Source organism: Rhinatrema bivittatum, chromosome 3 (genome assembly GCF_901001135.1).
Source record: "Rhinatrema bivittatum chromosome 3, aRhiBiv1.1, whole genome shotgun sequence".
NCBI lineage: Eukaryota > Metazoa > Chordata > Amphibia > Gymnophiona > Rhinatrematidae > Rhinatrema > Rhinatrema bivittatum.
Genome location: NC_042617.1, coordinates 446702544 through 446725656, shown reverse-complemented (window position 1 = coordinate 446725656; position 23113 = coordinate 446702544). Strand labels below are relative to the sequence as shown.

At 43.6% G+C, this 23113-nt stretch overlaps 1 protein-coding gene across 1 annotated transcript in view; it reads left to right on the top strand.

Annotated features, from left to right (window-relative positions):
• Positions 1–23113, top strand: part of ADAM17 (ADAM metallopeptidase domain 17) — a 204536-nt gene that overhangs the window by 112822 nt on the left and 68601 nt on the right. Inside the window, 3 exon segments of the mRNA XM_029595847.1 lie at positions 4857–4973; positions 12844–12988; positions 15425–15513. Coding sequence (XP_029451707.1) covers positions 4857–4973; positions 12844–12988; positions 15425–15513 — 351 coding nt within the window.

The following is a 23113-nucleotide window of genomic DNA, read 5'->3' as shown; positions in this document are numbered from 1 at the left end:
TTAAAATTGGCTATTAAAAAAGTCTCCGTAAGAAAGTCCAAAGGGTCTTCTGCATAATTTTAAAAAGCTGGCTAGTTTCACACTTCTAGTAAAGCTACTAACAACATTATTTGATAGCTTCATTCAACTAATTCCAAATGGCTATGAGAGTGAAATCTGGAATGTGTACGGGAAGGGTCAGAATGTCACTATAAATCCTGCACTTCCAGTTCTGTAACACACTGCACATCCATGGAAATTCCCCAACAATGGAGCTTGGATGTTTCCCTTACAGCTCATCATACAAAAAAATATTTTCATATTCTGGTGTCCCCTCACAGTAATAGCAGCACAAACACCTTCCACTGCCAGACACATAATGAACTACACAAAACCCCACAAAAAAGATACTAAAAATGTATACAGCAAACCTATTGTAACATAAGTGGTAACACCAAGGACTCAAACAACAAGTACCCTACTTGTGAAAAAGCACAGTAAATATTACACTCTGTCCTAGAATACCAATACACCACCTACTGGGGAAACAAAACAAACCCGATTGCTAGAGGTTCCCTTCACAGACACTGCACACTAGCAGAATCTCTCATCCTGGTCACACACACAGAGCAGAGACAGACCCTCACCAAATACAGAATAGAGGATCACAAATTAGACAAAAATTGAAAAGGAAACCCCAAGAAACCAGACTCTGTGTGTAACAATGGAAAAACAGAACCACCATTTCTCATAAAACAAACAAAATCAAGAAACATAAAGCATCAATTCTAATAGCAAAAAGAATAAAAGAATATTTTAAAATTACTGGCAAATAGTATAATTTCTATTAATTAAAATCATGTACACTTTTTTTTTAAATTTCCCAAGCACCAATAAAATATTTCAAAACAGCACATATATTAAATAACACCCAATAATAGAAGGATAAAAAAACCCCTTCTGTCCATATCTGGGTAATCTTGATATTGTTGAGGGGGGCACACAAACTTTATCCTGTTTCTCTTACACACCACTCGCATGGCCATTCTCTATCACTTATACACTGTCACATACACACACATACATACATGCTCTTATACACACCCACAACCTCTCTTTCTCACAGTCATTGATACACTCTCGGGCTCTAAGACCCCCCCCCCCCTCACTCCCCACACACAAGCTCTCACTCCCCTGGATTCTCTCATACAGACACACGCTCTCACTCTCACTGGCTCCCTCACATACTCTCACACCTACCCAGGCAAGCTCCCAGTCATTCTCACACACACACAAACAGACTCCAGGAAGGCACCCATTCATTCACACACACGCAGACAGACCCCAGGCAGATTCCCATTCATATGCATATGCAGACCCCCCTCTCTTTCTTTTGCCAGCAACCATGGAGCCTCTCTAGTTCCTCTGCTGCCGCTGTCACTGCTGCCGAGTGGCTATTGGAGAGGCGCCAATCGCTGCTATTCGTAATGAAGACCGTTCTGCTGCCTCCTCTATGCAGGCCCTGCGGTATTAAAAATTTGTGGGGCTTCCAGTTCCTCCATGCTGATCACGTACATCGCAAGATCGGCATAGAGAGAGTGCTACTCTTACACATTCCCAAAAATAACATATGCCAATCACTTCCAGACACGTTGAAACTAGCAACCCTCAAACCTCTCCTCAAGAAACCAAAGCTGAACCCTGCCGACCCGGCGAATTTTCGCCCCATCGCCAACCTACCATTTGTTGCCAAACTTATGGAGAGAATAGTTAACAAACAGCTGTCAGAATACCTAGAAGACCACAAGATTCTTACAACAGCCCAATTCGGATTCCGCAAAACCCTCAGCACGGAATCCCTCCTAATCTCACTGACAGATAGCATCCTCACTGGTCTTGAGAAAAAGACCCCCTACCTCCTGGCTCTTCTCAATATATCTGCAGCATTTGACACCGTAAAGCACTCTATACTCATCAACCGGCTCTCAGACATAGGAATCTCAGGATCAGCTCTTGAATGGTTCAGATCATTCCTTAACAACAGGACATACAATGTCAGAATAAATAATGAGGACTCTCACCCGGTCAAATCCACTCTCGGAGTCCCCCAAGGATCTTCTCTCTCCCCAACCCTATTTAACATCTATCTTCTCCCCCTATGTCATCTGCTCTCTAGTCTAAAGGTTACACACTTCATTTACGCAGTTGATGTCCAGATCTTGCTGCCAATTACAGAATCTATCTCCAACACCATAAACTTCTGGAACAAGTGTTTACAATCCATAAACTCTCTCCTCACAAGCCTTAACCTAGTAGTCAATACGTCAAAAACAGAACTGATGTTGATCTCTCTGGATGACAACTCTCAAGCCGCCATCAACCTAATCACACTCCCATTGATATCCCCCTCACACGTAAGAGACCTTGGCGTTACTATCGACGATAAGCTGAATCTAAAAAAATTTGTCAAGAACACAACAAAAGAATGCTTTCACAAGCTACACATACTGAAAAAGCTGAAACCTCTTCTCCATTATCAGGATTTTAGAACAGTCCTCCAAACAATTCTTTTTTCTAAAATTGATTACTGCAATTCGCTGCTAATTGGCCTTCCTGCCATCACCACTAAACCACTACAAATGTTGCAGAACTCGGCCGCCAGGATTCTAACAAATTCCAGTAGAGGAGAACACATCACACCTATACTAAAGAACCTACACTGGCTCCCTATCAAATCCAGAATCATATTCAAAGTTCTAACCATAACTCATAAACCATCCACTCTCAAACTTCACTAGAGCTGAGCTGCCCACTTCGTCTTCATGTTTCTTCCAGACCAATCAGAACCAGCTACGTAGGTACCCTATATGCACCTCCAGCCAAGACATCGCTCAAGAAACGTGCATTGTTGACGGCAAGCCTCTTTCACTGGAATGCCCTCCCCACAGACCTCCGTCTAGAAACTTGTAGTCGAACATTCAAAAAGAAGCTCAAAACCTGGCTCTTCACAAAAGCCTTCACGTAGATGTCCATCCCCGAGCCTTGTATCAGAGCCAATTTCACACGTCATGCTCCTATATGCTAGATGTCTGATACCGCAACCATTTAATCGCATTATATAACTTATGATTTCTCCACTAGATGTACGTTTGCTATTCTCAGCCCTATTAAGTATGATGTTAATTAAGTTTACCGAAGTTTATTTGTAATTCAAACAGTTTTGAAGCCTGTTCTCTGCCTGTTATCTACTATTTGTACGAAGTTAACCTTGTTATTTGTACCCTCTTGTTTGATGTAATTTCCTACTTTGGTTCCATGTAAACCGACGTGATATGTACTAGTACATGAACATCGGTATATAAAAAGCTTTAAATAAATAAATATTCAACAATACTTTTGAAAAATGTATTTTATTTGAAAAAATTGTTTAAAAAATTGTTGATGAGAAACCTTTTTTTTTTTTTATGGAAAGGGTTGTGGTTTCATATTCCATATATTCATCAGTTAGTAATATTCCATTACCTTATTTTTCTAATCATTAACCGACCAACAACCTTCCAACTAATAAACTTTTATTGAAAAATAATGAAAATTGCTGTTTTATTCAAAAATTTTTTTAATAAAAACGGAAGCAGAAGACCTGACCAGGGATTTAAACCAGGCACCTTCCACATGGTAGCGCACAATGCTTAATACCTGAAGTTTTTTTGTTCTAAGCTATATAATTAGAGTATGTGTTGTGATGTACCGTATTTTTCGCTCCATAAGACGCACTTTTTTTCCCCCAAAGGTGGGGGGAAAATGTATGTGCGCCTTATGGAGCGAATATAAAAAAAAAACCAAACAAAAATCTAACAACCCCCCCCCCCCCCCCCCGACTCCCCCAAGACCTGCAGACTTAATTTCCTACAACCCCCCACCCTCCTGACCCCCCCCCCCCCCAAGACCTGACAAATTAATTTCCTGCAACCCCCCACCCTCCTGACCCCCCCAAGACCTGCCAAACGTCCCTGGTGGTCCAGCGGGGGTCCGGGAATGATCTCCTGGGTTTGGGCCGTCGGCTGCCAGTAAACAAAATGGCGCCGACGGCCCTATGCCCTCACTATGTCACTGAGACCGACCAATAGCAGCGGTCGGTCTCAGTGACATAGTGTGGGCATAGGGCCGTCGGCTGCCAGTAAACAAAATGGCGCCGACGGCCCTATGCCCTCACTATGTCACTGAGACCGACCGCTGCTATTGGTCGGTCTCAGTGACATAGTGAGGGCATAGGGCCGTCGGCTGCCAGTAAACAAAATGGCGCCGACGGCCCTATGCCCTCACTATGTCACTGAGACCGACCGCTGCTATTGGTCGGTCTCAGTGACATAGTGAGGGCATAGGGCCGTCGGCGCCATTTTGTTTACTGGCAGCCGACGGCTCACGCCCAGGAGATCGTTCCCGGACCGCTCCTGGACCCCCGCTGGACCACCAGGGACGTTTGGCAGGTCTTGGGGGGGTCAGGAGGGTGGGGGGTTGCAGGAAATTAATTCGGCAGGTCTTGGGGGGTCAGGGGGGTGGAGGTTGTTAATTTAAAGGGTTGGGATGGGGGGGGGAGTTTGGGGGGTTCCCAGAGAAAGAAAAGTTTTCTGATCTGGGGAGTGGACCGAAATGGCCCTCCCCAGACCCGAAAACAAAATGGGGAGAAAAAAAAAAGCTATGCACTCCCCTAATTTGCTCCATAAGACGCCCAGACGCAGAGCCGGTTTAGCACAATTTTTTTTTTTTTTTAATTTTCCCCCTCTGAATCCTAGGTGCGTCTTATGGAGCGAAAAATACGGTATTTCAGAGACCAGAAAGGTTTTTATTTTGATTTTGTTCATTATTTTCTTATGTAGATTATTGTCCACAAAGAGCCACAGGTTTTAGAAACCCCTGACGACATACATTATAATATGGCAAAGAGTCGACCTGATGCAAGCAAGGATGCCTGGGATGTAAAATGTCTGTTGGAGGTAAGTCATGTTGCTTTCTTGGAGGCAATGCACTTGTTCTATATGAAACAAAGTTCATTTATTTATTATTTATTTATTTTAGAATTTTTTTATATACCGATATCCGTTTGCACATCGTATCGGTTTACATATAATTTGGAACTTTTAGGCATAGCCTTTACATGGAACAGTAACAATAACTATATGAGACGAGGAACGGTAAATATAACTATATGCTAAATACAAGGAACTATATGATACAGAGTATCATGCTAAAAAACAAGGAACTATATGATATAAAGTACAGAGACTCTTGGTAAGACAAAGCAAAGTTACAGGATCATTGGCAAAGTGATAAAAAGATTAAGATCTGCGATAACATATTGCTTACATAAAGTTCAGGAGGGAATGGATCCAGTGGGAACTAACAGAAAATAATACAAACATTCTGTGAATAAGTTGCACGAGTATCAGGGGTTCATCAAAGGGTGGGAGGAGTTATATGGTAAAAATGTAGTGGTCAATAATACAAAGTTAATCAGGGATGGTACATGATTTGAAGAGTGACAGATCAGGGGTGGAGAGACAGAGACTATTAAAAGTATTCATTGATTCGATTACACAAATTTTAAGTATTCTTCATAGTGTGGGAAGAGTTTGAAGGGTAGGCCTGAAGGAACAGCCATGTTTTTAGGTTTTTTTTTAAATTTAGATGTGGATGTCTTTGTGCGTAAATCTGGAGGGAGAGAGTTCCAAAGGGTAGGGCCAGCTAAGGAAAAAGCTCTGTTCATTGTGGAGATAAGTTTGGTGGATTTGATTGAGGGAGTACGGAGTGTTCCTTGGAGGGCAGGACGAGTGGGTCTTGTGGAGGTGCGAGGAAGGAGAGGAGGGTTGATCCAGTAGAGGTTTTCATTTATAATGCTTTTGTGGATGAGGGAAAATGCTTTGAAAAGGATTTGTGATTGTATTGGTAGCCAATGCAGTTCGATAAGAGTTGGTGTAATGTGGTCTCTTTTTTTTTTTTTGGAGTTTGAGAGAATACATGCTGCGGCGTTTTGTAAGAGTTGTAATGGTTTAGTGTATGTGGAGGGGAGGCCAAGGAGGAGAGCGTTACAGTAGTTGATTTTAGAGAAAATAATAGACTGAAGTACTGTGTGAAAATCTGAGAAATGTAAGGGTCTGAGTTTTTTTTAACTGTTTGTAGCTTGAAATAGCAGTCACTTAGGATAGATTTAATAAAGGGTTTGAAGGTGAGTTGGTTGTCAATAAGAACACCCAGGTTACGGGTGTGCGAGGGGAAGGTAGTGGGAGAGTGAGAGAGGGGGATAGGGGGTGATGGACGTTTGGTTGAAATAATGAGTTCAGTTTTTTGAGGATTGAGGGCAAGGTGCATTTCTATGAGGAGTTGGTTGATGGCAGTAAGGCAGGATTCCCAGTTTTGGAGAGCGGTTTGGAGGGAGTCAGAAAAGGGGAAGAGAATTTGCACATCATCTGCGTAGATGAAGTGTTTGATACCAAGGTTGGTGAGGAGCGTGGTGAGGGGAAGCATGTAAATGTTGGAGAGTAGAGGAGAGTGAGGAGCCCTGGGGGACGCCCTGGTCAAGACTTAATAGGTTCAGATTCATTGTTATCTGTAAGGACTGTGAAATAACGATTTTGTAGGTAAGATTCAAACCAGGAGAGTGCGGTTCCAGAGATGCCAATACTGCTGAGGATGTTAAGGATAGTGTGGTTGACAGTGTCGAACGCCGCAGAGATGTCCAACATGGCAATAAGATATGAATAACCAGTATCAATTCCTTTGATTAGGGTGTCAGTTAGTGATAGTAGTAAGGTTTCAGTACTAAGATGCTTCCCGAAACCATATTGCGTTGAGGGAAGAATGTTGTGTTCGAGGTAGTGAGAAAGGCGAGAGTTGACTAGTTTTTCTAGGATTTTAGCTAAGGGGGGAGGTTGGAAACAGGTCTGAAATTGGAAAGGGTGGAGGGATCAAGATTAGGTTTTTTGAGGATAGGTTTAACCACTGCTTGTTTGAGTATATTGGGGACCAAGCCTTGTTCCAAGGAGCAGTTGCAAATGTTAGACAGGGGTTTAGCAATTGCTTTGGGAATAGATAGAAGAAGTTTGGGAGGGATGGGCGGATGGTCTCATCTTTCTTAGGATGTTCTTTATTTCCAGGGAGGAGGATGAGTCAAAAGTAGACAGGGTAGCCGAGAAGTTGAAGGTGGGAAGAATCACTTTATTGGTGTTAAGAGAGAATTGTGCGGTGAGGGAGGAAACTTTATCTTTAAAGAAGTGTGCTAATTCGTTGCAGCGATTCTTTGAGGTGGGTGTTAGAGGTTGAGCTGGGGAGGAGCTGGTGAGGTCAGCATTCATAGAAAAAAGGGCCTTGGGATTGTATTGGAAACCATGTATCTTTCTAGCATAGTATTCTCGTTTGGTAAGAAGGATGGTATTTCTGTATTCGTGCATGCGTTGATAGTAGGCAATTTTGGTTGCTGGGGAGGGTTGTTTGCGCCAGCGCCTTTCTGCGGTTCTAAGGTGGGTTTTGAGATTCCTGAGTTCAGGTTTGAACCAGGGTTTTTTATTTGGATGAGCCGGCTTGATGGTTTTTGTCGCAACGGGGCAGAGTTTGTTTGCAATGTTAAGGGTGAGGTCAACCCAGGAGGAAAAGGCGTTGTCTGGTGACGAGAGGTCAAGTTGGTTAGAGATAACTGAGCATGCTTCTGTGAGGGTATCCAAGGTGCAAGTTTTGTGGTAATTAAAGGATAGTGGTTGTGTGGAAGGGGCAGGGGAAAGTTGCGGTAGTGCGAGGGTGGTTTGGATAATGGAGTGATCAGACCATGGTACCAGAAGACATGATGGAGAATTGATGGTTTTGATAGCAGAGTTGGTGAATATGAGATCTAAGGTATGGCCAGCTTTGTGGGTGGGGAAGTGTACGATTTGATTGAAGCCCATTGCTTCAAGGGAGGATATGAAAGCTTCACAAGCTGGGGATTGTGGGGTGGTATCAACGTGTAGGTTAAAGTCTCTAAGGAGAATCGTGGGTAGGTCAGGAGAGAGAGAGTTGGCGAAGAATTCAATAAAAGGGGAGGAGTCTTTCTCTAGTAGACCCGAAGGGGTGTAGATGAGACAGATTTGTAGCGATTTTGATTTAAAGAAGCCAGTTTCGTACTGGTTGGGGAGATTGCATTTTTGGGATATAAGCTTAAGATCTTTTTTTGCAGCCAAGAGTAAGCCGCCACCTCTTTCTTTTTGTGTGGTATCGAGAAAATGTCATATGTGTCGGTGGGAAGCTGGTTGATAAGGGGAGTGTCATGGTGTTTAAACCAAGTTTCGGTTATAGCACAGATTTCTGGTTTGAAGTCTGTTAGGAGGTCATGGAGGAGATGTGTTTTTCATAGCTAAGAAAAAGTTTGTGAACTCCTAGGATTGTCTATTTTATCACAGTTTATACTTAAAACATGCTTACATCCTAAAGTAAACCGTAATAAGAAAGGGAGAGAACGCCAGACAAAAAGGATATTTTCCTAGCTTGTAGCCAGATGGACTCAGGACCAATGTGTTATGCTCCCCTGCCAGCAGATGGAGGCGGAATCAGATTTCAAAGCTGATGTCATCCTAGTTACATCTCTGCAGTGACTTCAGCCCTTTAGTATTTCTCTGTCTCCAGCAGATGATAGATGTACCTCTCCCTATAGGGATTGTTGTACTTTTTGGAAGGAGAAATTCTTCTTTCTAAATTGAAGGAAAATTGAGCCCTGCGGTCCTTCCCCCAGTTGAGAATTCCTGAGGCGATTTCTGAGATCCCTCAGAGGTGTGCCTTGGTCCGGTAGCCGGTTCCTGGGTTGAACTTTGCTGCTTAAGCAGCCGAAAGGCAGCGAATGCAGGAAGCCAAGTGCAGCGGTGATGGCCGAACTCCCCCTCCCCCCCGCAGCCAGAGACAGTCTTTGTACTCAGCTGGTAAGCGCTGAGCCCAGGTAAGTTTAAAAAAAAAAAGATTACCTCTTGATTCAGAGAAGTTTGGACGGATGGGTTTCGGTAAGGCTTCCTCTGGTCTCCCCTATGGGCTAGGCCCTGCTTTAGGCTTGGTCAGCAAACCGTTTGGTAGGCAGTGCCATCTTTCGTGCATCTTTGTGCATGCCATATTGTCCTCCATAGAACGTTGGTAGGCGAATTGCGTCGGCTCTGCACATGCGCCATGTGCATAATGCCTTGTGCCTAAATACGCGCACAACCTCCTAAGCGCAGAGCACAGGAAAAGCTGGGCGCATGGGCTGTGCATGCACCTCGCCACATCCTGTCTAGGCACTCGAATTCTGTGCGCAAAAAGTTTTAAGCATGAGCCGATAGGGCGAACAGTTACCGCCGCCAACCAAGAAAATTAAGTGCCTTGCTCTCTGCAATGCTTGCCATATTGGAACCTTTGTCTGACCTGGACTCCAACTTACGTCAATGCTGCGAGGAAGCCCAAGGGGAATTGACCTCCTCAGACTTTGCTTAGCCAGGCTCCTCCCTTTTTGCTGATGGGTTGGTCACTGCCTTAACTGGAAGTACGCCAGACCTAAGTATCCGCTTGACGGCTTCATCCGTGGGAAAGGGAAATTCAGCTGGTCCCACCTCAGTACCTCCTGGATTAGGCATGGACCCAGCAGCCTTTTCCTGGATGGAGTTTTTCCAGGGACTACAAGCCTTCGTGCAGGTGCAGTGTGCTGCCTCTCTTGCCCCAGTCTGAACAGAACCTAAGCCGGTGTCCCCTCCCTCTCCTGTTCCTATTGGCAGGCCCCGAGGTATGCCTCGCCTTACCAAGGGCATCCCTGGCAGGGACCTGGATGGCACAGACAGAGGAGGATACAGATTCCTTGGAGGATGGGGAAATTCTTCCTGGGTTAGAACCATATCAGACCATGTTATGGTTTTTCCATAGAGATGAATGGCCGGCCCTGGTTTCCCAGACCCTAAAGATGTTGGGAGTCCTTGGGGAGGACTCTGAGACAGAACCAAAGAAGAATCCCATTCTGATTTCCCTGCGGAAGGCTGCCTACTACTTTCCAGGAGTTGATTAATCTGGAATGGGATGCCCTAGAAGCAAGATTTAAAGAGGGCCGAGCGTTGGAAGCTCTATACTCTCTGGACCCAGTGGTAAGGGAATATTTGCATTTTCCTAAAGTGGATGCACTGGTCTGTGCCATCTCTAAATGAACAGCTATCCCAGAGGAAGGTGGAGCAACCTTAAAAGATGCACATGATAGACATATTGAGTCTATCCTTAAAGAAGCCTTTGACGCTGTAGCAATGACCTTACAGGTCGCTTCTTGTTGCCGTCTAGTGGCTTGTTCGTGTCTACTTCTCTTTCAGGAGATTGATGAGATTGGGTGAATTCCAGAGCACACCCTTATGATTTACACGGACAATCAGGTAGCTATGTTCTATGTGAACAAGTAGGAGGCTTGGGTTCCTGTCTTCTCTGTAGGGAGACAATATGACTATGGGGATGGACCATTGAAAACCTGATGACCCTATGAGCAACATATCTACCCGGAGTGGCAAACACATTGGCAGACCGCCTAAGCAGGGTTTTCTAACCTCATGAATGGTCCCTCAATCTATCCGTGGCCGACTGGATCTTTCTACAATGGGGGTCAGCCTTGGTTAGATCTTTTCTCAACCAAACAAAATCGGAAGGTATATCAATTCTGCTCTGTCAATCTCAGCCACCTCAGAGAGGCGTGGGATGCCTTTCTTCTATCCATACAGACGTGGGAGTCGATTTGAACACGTTTGCTTGACTTGAGATTTATAGTGGAAATCTAATGACTTAAGGGGTGTAAACATGACTGATATAGGGATTATAATGTGTGAAACCTAGGACTGTGTTTTCACTGTAATGGATAATGTTCAGGCAGTAGCTGTTTTCTTGATCTCTGAATGTAGTGGAAACCATATTCAGAATAATGCCAGGAGTGAGCAGAGGGTTGCTTTGTAACCAGTCAGGAAACAAAAACAGGCTGTGACACAGGAGTCTGGAGAAAAAATCCTGAGGCAACAAAGTAGAGTGGAAAAGAAGGAAGTAGATCTGTGGACAAGTTCATTCTCTGTGCTCTCAAAATAAATAAATGGTATTTGGCAGCGTTCCTTATGTCATATCTTCATGCATTCTTTCTATCTGTTTATGCATACGGGGACAATTTTCAAATTGTCTGCAATAGGACAAAGTCTGCAGGTACTTCTATCCCACAGGCTTTGAACCAATGTTCAAAGGGAAATACATTTACATTTATTAAAATTTCTTGATCGCTCAACACAATGAAGGCCTGAGCAATGAACAAAAATACATAGGCTTTTTTTAAAATCTATCACAGACAATAATGTATAAAAATAATAAAACATTATAAGGTTCTCACAAAAAAAAAAATTCTAACAAATAAAATTCAATTTTTAAAAGAAAATACAAATAAAAAATTGACAAAATATAATTAAAATTTTAACAATTTTTCTAAACTCTTTCAGAGAGGTGAATTGTCTCACATCCAGTGGGAGAGAATTCCAGAATACGGGCCCAGCAACTGAGAATGCACACACTCTTAGTGATACGAAGCCTAGCCACTTTTGGGGAGGGAATATCTAGGAGATCTCGTTGCATTGATCTTAAAACTCTATTGGTTGGTAAAACTTAAGCATCAGATTGGCTCAATATGAAGTGTCGTCGTTTAAGAGCTTTTGCTTTGAAGCTTACCTTGGGCACTTGCACCAGTATTTTATATGGATACTTTTATCATGGAGTATAATACATGTGTATTTGAAAATACAATTTACATACACTTATTCCCCTCTCTCTTCCCGAGCTAAACACATTCCTAAGAGTACTGCATCTTTGTGTGGCTAAAAGTATGCACGTGGCCTGATGTTCACTATTTTCTTTATCTTACAATCCAACAGTTCAGATCCACTGTTCACCGTGGCTTAGAAATGTACATCTATAATAAAAATAAAATAACCAGTGCTGTAGTTACATGATGTTAGGTTCCATATTAGGAGTTACCACCCAGGAAAAAGATCTAGGCATCATAGTGGTTAATACATTGAAATCGTCGGCTCAGTGTGCTGCGGCAGTCAAAAAAGCAAACAGAATGTTGAGAATTATTAGGAAGGGAATGATGAATAAAACAGAAAATGTCATAATGCCCCTGTATCACTTCATGGTGAGACCGCACCTTGAGTTCTGTGTACAGTTCTGGTCATCGCATCTCAAAAAAAGATGTAGTTGGCACTGGAGAAGGCACAGAGAAGGGTGACCAAAATGATAAAGGGAATGGAACAGCTCCCCTTTGAGGAAAGGCTAAAGAGGTTAGGGCTGTTCAGCTTGGAGAAGAGACGACTGAGGGGGGATATGATAGAGGTGTTTAAAATCATGAGAGGTGTAGAACGGGTAGATGTGAATCGGTAATTTACTCTTTTGGATAATTGTAGGACTAGGGGCCACTCCATGAAGTTAGCAAGTGGCACATTTAAAACTAATCGGAGAAAACTCTTTATCATTCAATGCACAATTAAGCTCTGGAATTTGTTGCCAGAGGATGTGGTTAGTGCAGTTAATGTAGCTGGGTTTAAAAAAGGTTTGGATAAGTTCTTGGAGGAGAAATCCATTAACTGCTGTTAATCAAATTAACTTAGGGAATAGCCTCTGCTATTACTGGCATCAGTAGCATGGGATCTCCTTAGTGTTTGGATACTTGCCAGGTACTTGTAGCCTGGTTTGGATTCTGTTGGGAACAGGATGCTGGGTTTGATAGACCCTTGGTCTGACCCAGTATGGCAATTTCTTATGTCTTTAAAACATCTTTAATAAAGCCACTGTTATAAGACATTTTTCCTTTTTTGTTTTTAGCAATTTAGTAAAGATATAGCCGAACAAGCAGCTCATGTGTGCCTTGCTCATCTGTTTACATACCAAGATTTTGAAATGGGAACCCTTGGATTAGCATATGTTGGCTCTCACAAGCTGAACACTCATGGAGGCATCTGTCCAAAGGGTAAGATATTCAGGCTGGTTGATACTGCATCTTGTGTTTTGTGTGTGTGACTTATGCTGTCCCAGTTGAATTAGTGATGACACAGCTTGTGCTTTCTTGTTCTGTAATTGTTTTGTGACAGATCTCATTGCCTTCATGTAGTGGGTGGAAGGATGGTGTTTTTGCCTGTAGTCTGGATCACACAAACACACTAAAAAAAAAAATAGTGACACATATGTCTTACGTGGAAATATAAAAAGCTATATTTTCTATATAATATATGCACAAAGCAGACACTTATAAGAACGTCTGGGTCACAGAACAGTTTATACAGTATATTAGCACATTAGGCAAGGGTAAAAGTAATTTCCCAACTAATAGGGAAAAATATATACAATGGCCTAGTGAGCTGCCACTTTCCTAAAAAAGAGCACCTTCCAGAACTTCAGACAGTGGCTAACAAGCAGATCTCTTTTTTGGGAGACCCCTTTGTCTTTTTCAAGATGGAGCATGTTGAACTGTTCGGGCTTAGCTTCTCAGCAGAGAATCTATCTGTCCCACTGCCACTGAGTGCTAGGATTTTATGTCTGTGGTTGGGATATGTGCTGTTTAGGTTTCTTTGTTTCCCTACTCTCCTAAAATATTGCCAGACTTAACTGACGTGTTTCAGGATCACTCTAAAATGGTGAATTTCTTATGTTTTTGTCCATATTCTCTATTTCACCATTTTGTACATCATTCTCACATATGTAACTATTAACCTTGCACATTATCTAATCCTAAACACACTCTGGACACCCAGGATGATAACCAAAAATTATTGGTCGTCAATGTAAAATAAAAGCTTTCATATAACTATTAATTCAGATAAAAGTAATCACTACTATTAAATCACTATTAAAGGGCCTGTAAATAGTGTTTTGTAGTTTATATTATATCTATAATCAATTACTTAATAAAGAAGCTTTACCATAAACTAAATCTAGGTAGTTACCAAGTGTGTTCCAGTTCTCAGCACTAGTGAAACTGCTTGTGCTGCATTTAACTGTTGCAAGCAGAGTATCTGGTAATTAGCTGTAAGTGGTGGTGATATTCTCTAATTAAAATCTTGTCTCCATCTTGTATTCTGTATCTCTCCACTTGTGACCTTGAAATGTTCAGGCTTCAAGTTAGGAGGAAGGGAGGGCTAGGGGGGGGGAACTGTAGGCTGCAAAGGGGGGCTCTGGGCTTTGGGCTGTGAAGGGAGGGCTAGCTAACTGCCCAGAATCCTGTGTTTATGCTTTAAGCAATATTGTGTGTCCATTATCTTTTCTGGCAAAATATTAAGTACTTTCCAACAAGCTATGTGCTGACCTTGTACCATAAAAACGGAGTATAAGTTCTTGTCTCTCTAACATGCTCATTTACCATTTTGTCAGTACTAACCTCTGATCATACTAGAGGAAGGGGGCGGGGCCTTCAATATAATCAGTTTGTCAGTGAACTCAAGCATAAAACTGCATGCTATAACTATGAATCAATCATAACTGGTTTTTCTCTCTCTCATAAGGGTTTCAATTGACCCTTCACGTGCTCCATCAAAATGACTTCCGCAAAAACTATCCCCTTACTACCTGACACACTTCTAAGTTAGTGCTGGTGGAGTAAGATGGATCATATTCAGTTCTCAAAGAATGATGGCACTAAAGGCAGCTTTTTATTTGCTGTTTAGATTATAACAAAGCATTTTCCTGGCTCATATTATTTGTCTGAAGTTTTGACTGTAAGATAAATTATCTCCAAATTTATGACATAGGAGAGCTCATAAAAGAAAGAATAGTGCTGTGCATTGGGCACACAAGTGCATCAAAGAGAAAAACTATGGTGCTTCTAGACTAAAGAAAAAAAAATGATAAGCAATTGGCAGAAAAACCCAAACAGATCACCATATTTTACCAAGAAAATCAAATCATTAATCTTGCTGCCTTCTTCATCCAGCCAGATCAGTCCAAATGCATGGCTTATGCTCTCCAGCCAGCAGATGGAGCAAGCACTCAGCCTGTCAGTATTCTTTGTCTTCAGCAGATGGTAGGCAAGTATATCCCCATGCTCTAACTGAGATCTGTATTAGGCCAGGTGAAGCAGGACTTTCTGGATTTGGCTGCTCCTGAGGTGATTAGTGCTGGGAATAACTCCCTCGGTTGACTAGAAGAACATTAGTCTCTGTTAAAGAGAAAATGGAAAGTTTCTGACATTCTGGTGTTCTACTTGTCCAGTTGTGTTTTGCTATAAATATTGTAGCACCAAAATACCACAAAAGTTTGAGAAAGTTCTCTTTCAAATACATAACATTTTCAGACCTTTACCCTTGCATGAATGTGGTAAGGAATGCCTCTGGTACTTTATTTTATTATTATTTATTTTAATAATAAACAACATACAAATATCTATCTTGTCCTGTTTTCTTTCTTCCTGCAGCTTATGAAAGTGAAACTGCAAAAAAAGCAATCTATCTGAACACTGGATTAACCAGCACCAAAAACTATGGCAAAACCATCCTTACAAAGGTATTGGCCAGTAAAAGAGTATATAATAATGAAGTGATTTATTCCTGGTTTTGTTTAATCTTGCAAACAGATTTTCCTCCCCCTCATTCAGCTTGGAGCACATATCCTAGAACTGAGAGGGAGTGGAAGGGAATCAAAAAACTAGAAGAAATAGGCCTACATGGTAACACAATTGCCTGGTTCAAATCATATTTAAGTAATAGATATTTTCAAGTACAGATTAAAAACACAATGTCAGAGAAAGTAAGTTTACAAAAAGGAGTATCACAGGGGTCGGCATTGTCAGCAACACTATTTAATATTTACCTTTTACCATTATGCCATCTACTTGCAGGTCTTGGAATTGTGCACTACATATATGCAGATGACATACAGCTAATTTTTCCCATTGATGACATAATTGAAAAAACACTAAACTTAGCCAATATGTATCTGGATATAATCAAACTACTAAATCAAATGGAGTTAGCGATAAACATTGAAAAAACAGAATTCTTGCACCTTGAACAAAAAAATATAAACCTAATACAAACACCAATAATACTGAAAAACAATCAAACAGTGGAATTAGCTGAGAGAGTGCGTAATCTTGGCATAATAATAGACCCAGAACTGAACCTTAAACAACACATATCACTCAAAGTAAAAGAAGGATATGCCAAATTAATGGTACTAAGGAAGTTAAAACCTTTATTAACACTAACAAATTTTTGAATTGACTTACAAGCACTAATTTTTGCAAACACTTATTACTGTAACGCTCTGTTACTGGGACTACCATATATGACCATAAGACCACTTCAAATATTACAAAACTCTGCTGCAAGAATACTTACAGGTAAAAGGAAAAGAGATCATATTACTGAAACACTAGCTGAATTACATTGGTTAACCATAGAACAGAGTACAATATAAAGCTACTATGTACTATACATAAATTAATTCACGATGAAAAAGCAGAATGGCTTAACACAGCACTACGTGTACATGTGCCACATAGAAATCTGAGATCGGCTAATAAAGCACTCCTGACTGTTCCATCTGTTAAGACAGCATGACTTACACAAGTCAGAGAGCGAGCATTATCTTTAGCAGGACCTAACTTGTGGAATTCAATGTGTCTTGAGATAAGATTGCAGAGAAATTTGAAACTATTTAAAGGAAATTTGAAAACATGGCTTTTTAAACAGGCATTTGACAAAGAGAACGGAGAAAGTAAATAAAGGCAAGCACCACAAACACAGCACTCAGCACTTAGTTTTACTATGTGTCTGGTTATTATTTTTATCCAACTTCACACTGATAACTTGATATAGAATTTGAATTACAAGAGAGACCTACATGTAAGTTAAACTTTGACACATGTATCAAAAGGACAAGACAAACAAACTCATCATATAATTGTATATTTGAATACACTTTGTTACCAAACCATTTTTAGCACTTCTATAACGTTTTAATTGGTTTAAATAATTATTGTTACTATATGTGTCTTCCTGTAAACCGTTGTGATGGTAAATAACGACGGTATATAAAAATTTTTAAATAAATAAAATAAATGAAATGAGAGCAGGGGTCAGCAACACATAGCTCCCAAGCCTCTTGCAGCTTTTTCAGCATCTGAATGCAGCTCCCAGGCTCCAGTATGCGGTGCCAGCACTAAGGCATGCAAAACTCTCTAGCAGCATCTTTAGCCATGGAGGAAGGAATCAGCATGCGCATACAGTAGAGGGAGGAGTAAGCCTTCCGGTATCATTAGCATGCATAGGCAGAAGGGGGCTGAGTCAACGTGCGAGCAAAGGTAGCTCTGTGTCCAGATGCACAGGCTGTAGGAAAAAGGAGACCCTGTCTTTGGCTGCACAGAAAAGAGATCCTGTCTTTGGATCATGATGGTGAAGTGCCTGGCCCTGGCCAGGCACTTCACCAAACGAAAAAAAGAAATTGGGGAAGGGGAGAACAGCTTTTAAGAGTGATTGGTGGAGATGGGGATGGACTGAGAGTGCTTCAGGTGAAGAGGGGGCAATTAAGAGTGAGTGCCAGAGATAAGGGGGGATTGGGGGGAGAGAGTGTGACTGCTTAGGATGAAGGGGAGAGTGTGACTGCTGAGGATGAGGGGGAGAGAGTGTGACTACTGGGAATGAGGGGGAGAGAGTGTGTCTGTTGGGATTGAAGAGGATTGGGGGAGAGTGTGTGACTGCTGGGAATGAGGGGGAGAGAGTGTGACTGCTGGGAATGAGGGGGAGAGAGTGTGACTGTTGAGGACAGGGGGGGGGGGAGAGAGAGTGTGACTGCTGGGGATGAGAGGGGATAGGATGTGATTGGTGGGGATGCAGTTCTTGAACATACCCAAATCAGTCCAGACAAGTACGTTTTGCATCCCTACCAGCAGATGGAAGGAGAGAAAAAATTTTTGAGGCACTGCTACATAACTGAGAGTGCTACCTGCAGTCCCTCAGTATTTATCTTGTCTTTAGCAGATGGTAGAAGTGCAAACCTGCAGTTCTGACTGAAAGTTTGAATTTGGAAATAAGTTGGCGCGGCTCCCCCAAGGTGTTAGGTTCCTTTGTAGGTTATCCCTTGAGTCGAGCCGGGCGAGCGGGGGGGGGGGTTGGGGTTGGATATCCCTGATGGTGGTAGCCCACGGTGCCGGAGACCTTGATAGCCAAGGGACTTGGCTCCCTTTTAGTTTCCCTAGTCCCCTCCTGCCAGCCGCTGCCTTGGTAAAGAGAAGTACCCTTTTTGTTCTTCACCGCAGGTGATGGACCCAGATGGGGAACCAGATGGGGGGGTCTGGTTCCTGATCCTGATTTAAGTAAGGATGATCCGGATCTCGATGAGGCCGTACCTGAGGGGGATGATCCTCAGGTGGTCCAGCTGTTCAAGAAAGAGGAGCTGCGGCTTCTCACGCCTCGGGTGTTGGATGAATTGGGGGTTAAGCGGTCTCAGGAGGAGTTGGATAATGAAGGAGTGAATCCGCTCCTGGATGGTCTGCGGGGTCCTCCTAAGGCCTTTCATTTGCCTAAGAAGAAACTGATTTTCTGGAGCAGGCTTAAAGGGTCGACAGGGCCATGGAGGAGCATTTGGATTGCCTAAAGACGCCTAAGGTAGATGCGGTGGTCTCGGCAGTGATGAAGACCACGATCCCAGTTGCAGATTTGGCTGCGCTTAAGGATGTTCAGGACCGCAAGTTGGAGATTTAGCTGAAGCGCATGTTTGAGGTGTCTGCTTTAAGCCTTTGAGCAGCGGTGTGTGCAAGCATGATGCATTGGGCTTGCTTATGCTGGATTGAGAAGGCTCAAGAGCAGGTGGCTATCGGGACGATTGGTCTCATCCAGTTGGCTCAGCCGGAGGCTGGAGTGGCCTGTGTGGCTGATGCACTGTACGATTTGGTGCCTATGTCCGCCAAGAGTATCGTCTTGGCGGTGGCAGCGCTCCGGCTTCTGTGGTTATGCAATTGAACGGTGGACATGTTGTCCAAGGCCCAGCTTTTTATTTGCTGTTTAGATTATGACAAGCATTTTCCTGGCTTATTATTATTTGTCTGCAATCTCCCTTTTTAGGGGAAACTGCTATTTGGGAAGGAGCTTGATCAGCTGATGAAGTCCCTTGAGGAATCCAAAAGAAGCAGGCTGCCCGAGTGTAAGAAGAGCACTAAGAAAGCCTTTCCACCCTGGTCCTGGTTTCGGGATTCAAGGAGGTATTGTCTTGGAAGAGGGGCCACAGCCTTGGGGTCAAAGCAGTCATCAGGACATCAGCAGCTCTTTTGTGGCACTGGCAGATCCTCCAGAAGACACAATGAAGCCAGGCTCGTCCACTCCTCGCTGGAAGCGGTAGAGGGCAGGTTGACCAGTGGGTGCTGAAAGTTGAAACAGAGGGTTATGCCTTAGAATTTTCGTGCCCAGTCAGGGAGGCCTTTCTGGAGTTCCACAGCTTATCTCCAGCAAAAGGGTCACAGTAGAGGAGACTCTGCAAAGGTTGCTAAGCTTAGAGACCATCATTCTGGTTCCGCTGAGCTAGCAGGGTTGGGGAAGGTACTCCATTTATTTTGTGGTGCCAAAAAAGGAGGGCACCTTCCCATTTTAGATTTGCAAAAGGTAAATGTAGCCTTGCAGGTACCATGTTTCCGGATGGAGATGCTGTGTACAGTAATAGCAGCGATCTGCAAAGGGGAGTTCCTTGCATCCCTGAATCAGACCAAAGCCTACCTTCATATTCCCATTTGAAAAGACAATCAGAAGTTTCTCTGATTCATGGTTCTGGGGTGACACTTCCAGTTTTGGGCCCTTCCCTTTGGGTTGGCCTCAGCTCCCCGAACCTTCACAAAGGGTGATGGTGGTTGTGGCGATAGCCTTGAGACAGGAAGGGATCCCGGTACATCCATATCTGGACGATTGGCTTATTTGGGCAAAGACGGAGGAGGAGTATGGTTGGTCAGTGCAATGAGTGAACACCCTCAGTTCTCTGGGGAGGGTTATCAATGTGGCAAAGAATCACCTGGTTCCGTCCCAGTCATTGGAGTATCTAGGTGCCCGCTTAGTTATCCAGCAGAGCAGGGTGTTCCTGATGATGGACAGGTTGACAAAGTTGCAAGTGCAGGTGACACGACTTTTGAGTCTCAGTGCCAAAGGTCTGGGACTACTTCCAGGTACTGGGCTCCATGGCCTTCACGTTAGATTTGATTCCGTGAGTCTTTACTATGTCCCTTACAAAGAACGCTTTTGTCCAGGTGGAATCTGTTATTGGAGGGGTATCATCTGCCGTTACCTCTTCTAAGAAAGTCCAGATCCAGTGTTTCATGGTGGCTATCGAGGAGCAACCTGGAGAAGGGAGTGGACCTGGATGCCCTGGACTTGGTGGTGGCCACAGATGCCAGTCTTAAGGGCTGGGGGGGGGGGGGGGGCAGTGTGCCTGAGTTGTTCTGCCCAGGGTCTTTGGTCAGCGGCGGAAGCAACTTAGTTGATCAGTCACCTGAAGACGAGAGCTGTACACAGAGCCCTGGAGGCATTCTTGCCTGTGGTCTAGGGACAAGTTGGTTCGGGTATTTTCAGACACTTCGACAGCAGTGGGTACATTAACCACCAAGGAGGAGCGAAGAGTCGCACTGTGGCTCGGGAGACTCAGCTATTGTTTGTGTGGGCGGAGCTTCATCTTGAGGGGATTGCGTCCTCACATGTTGCAGGAGTGGACAACGTGCAGGCGGATTTTCTCAGCAGCAACAGCTAGATTCCGGGGAGTGGGAACTGTCCCTGGAAGCCTCGAATCACATTTGTGCCAGATGGGGTCTTCCTCAGTTGGACCTTATGGCGACACGGGCTAATGCAAAGACCGCAAGATTCTTCAGTTACCAAAGGGAGCCCAGATCTGTAAGACTAGATGCTCTGGTGTGCCCTTGGCCGACCGGGATTCTTCTGTATGTGTTTCCTCTGTGGCCACTCGTCAGTCTATTGTTGCGGTACATAGAGTCGCACCCAGGGAAGGTGGTGCTAGTGGCACCAGAGTGGCCTTGATGTCCATGGTTCGCAGATCTTGTGTATCTGGCAATCAGGCCTCTTTGGTTGGCTCATCTGCCAGGCCTGCTGTGGCAAGAACCCATATTTTTGGATCGGGAAGATCACTTTTGTCTAATGGCTTGACTTTTGAAAGGCGGTGCTTGCATCTGAAGGGATATTCCAAACCAGTGATCTCCTCTGTGCTCCAGGCTAGGAGACCCTCTACATCTTTGGTGTATGGTAGGATTTTGAAGATGTTTGAATCCTGGTGCCTACAACAGAGTCTGGGATCGTTGTCGGTGGGAGTCTCTCTCATTTTGTCCTTTCTGCAACAGGGCTTGTCCAAGGTCCTAACCTATAGTTTGCTTCACATTCAGGTTTCGGGGCAAAATCTGGGGAAGATCTTTGGCCGCTCATCCCAGTGTCATGCGTTTCCTGAAGAGGGTTAAGCATTTGTGGCATCTAGTTCTGGAGGTGTATCTGAATTGGAACCTCAACTTAGTTTTGTGGGTTCTCTGTGGCACGCCATTTGAGCCTTTAAGATAAGCTTCCTTGAAGGACTTAACGTTGAAGACAATTTTCCTAGTAGTTATATGTTCGGCCAGGTGGATTTCTGATCTTCATGCGTTTTCTTGTTGCAATCCATTTTTGCGTATTGCGAATGACAGGATGACGTTACATATGGTTCCCTCCTTTGCTGAAAGTGGTGTCTTGGTTTCATGGGAATCGACTGTTGAGCTTCCGGCCTTTCCGGAATGGTCTCGTGAGTCTCCTCAGGATATAGGGATCTGCATCTCCTGGATGTGCGTCGCACGCTGTTACAATATTTGAAAGTCACTAATAGCTTTAGGAGGTTGGATCATCTATGGTGTTCAGTGGAGCAAAAAAAGGGGAGAAGGCCTCTAAGGCTATGATTTAGATAGATGGCTGAAGGAGACCATTTGTTCAGCCTATATTTGTAAGGGTTGTTAAATTCCGACAGGCCTCAATGAGCATTCGACTCGGGCACAGGTAGCCTCCTGGGCGGAATGTCAGTTGGTGACTCCTCAGGAAATATGTAGGGCCGCGATATGGATTTTAGTACATACTTTCACTAAGCATTACCGTTTGGATGTTTGAGTGCTGGAGGATGCGTCTTTTGAGGAGCATACTGGTGAGAATCCTCTGCGTAGCTCTGATACTCTCGCTGAGTAATCTTGGAAGATGCGGATAGGATTAGTTTCATAGCGAATTTCCTGTTTGCGATGATATGCTTTCCAAATTTCATTTTTGTGAGCAAAAGTTAATAGCTTTGCTATTACTAAGTGTGGCCTATTAGGCATATCTTTTTCGCTCCCAGTCTGTGTGCACGTTCTATTTTGAGCATGCCCTGTAGGTTAGGCAGTTCCAGTACCTCAGGGAGCTATTGTTCCAGCACCATGCTCGAGGTACATTCTTCCATGGTCTCAGGAAAGCCTTGGAAGCAGAGGTTTGTCCTGCGCTCCCTGTTTTCAAGATAATCCACTTTTTCCAAAATCTGGGTAATCATTTCCCCCTGATTTTCTAAGCTATTTTCTGCCTTTAAGGCATCATCCTCCAGGGTTGATATCCGGCTCTCTGCCTGATCGAGTCGTGGCCACTACCCCAGCTAGCTTTTCATCCAAGGCTGCTCGGATAACTTTTTAGATAGTGGGGAGCGTGAGCCCTGCCGCTGGAGATTCTCCGGTGCTGTCACTGGTGGTGGCCATTTTGTTTTCAGGGCCGTGGGTTTTCTCTTTTTCTTTTTTTCCACTTTTTGTGGGCATCTGGGGTGGCATTTTATTCATAAACCGGACAATGGACATAAGCACTTACAGTTCCTTCTTTTGGCCTGTAAATTAATTGATGAGCTAGGGGTGGGTGGGAGGGTTGGGAAATACAGTCTAACTTCTGTTTATTCGCTGCCTATCAGGGTGAAGGAACTCTTCACATTGTGGATTGCCCTTAGAAAGTCCTCCCGGCTTTTTCTGTTTTCTGACCCCAATAGACCTACCAATGTCATGGTAAAACACACCATTTCCAATTGGGTAGCAGATTGCAATTCCTGTTATACACATGAAGGATTGATCTTAGAAAAGGGTAAGTAAAGATCC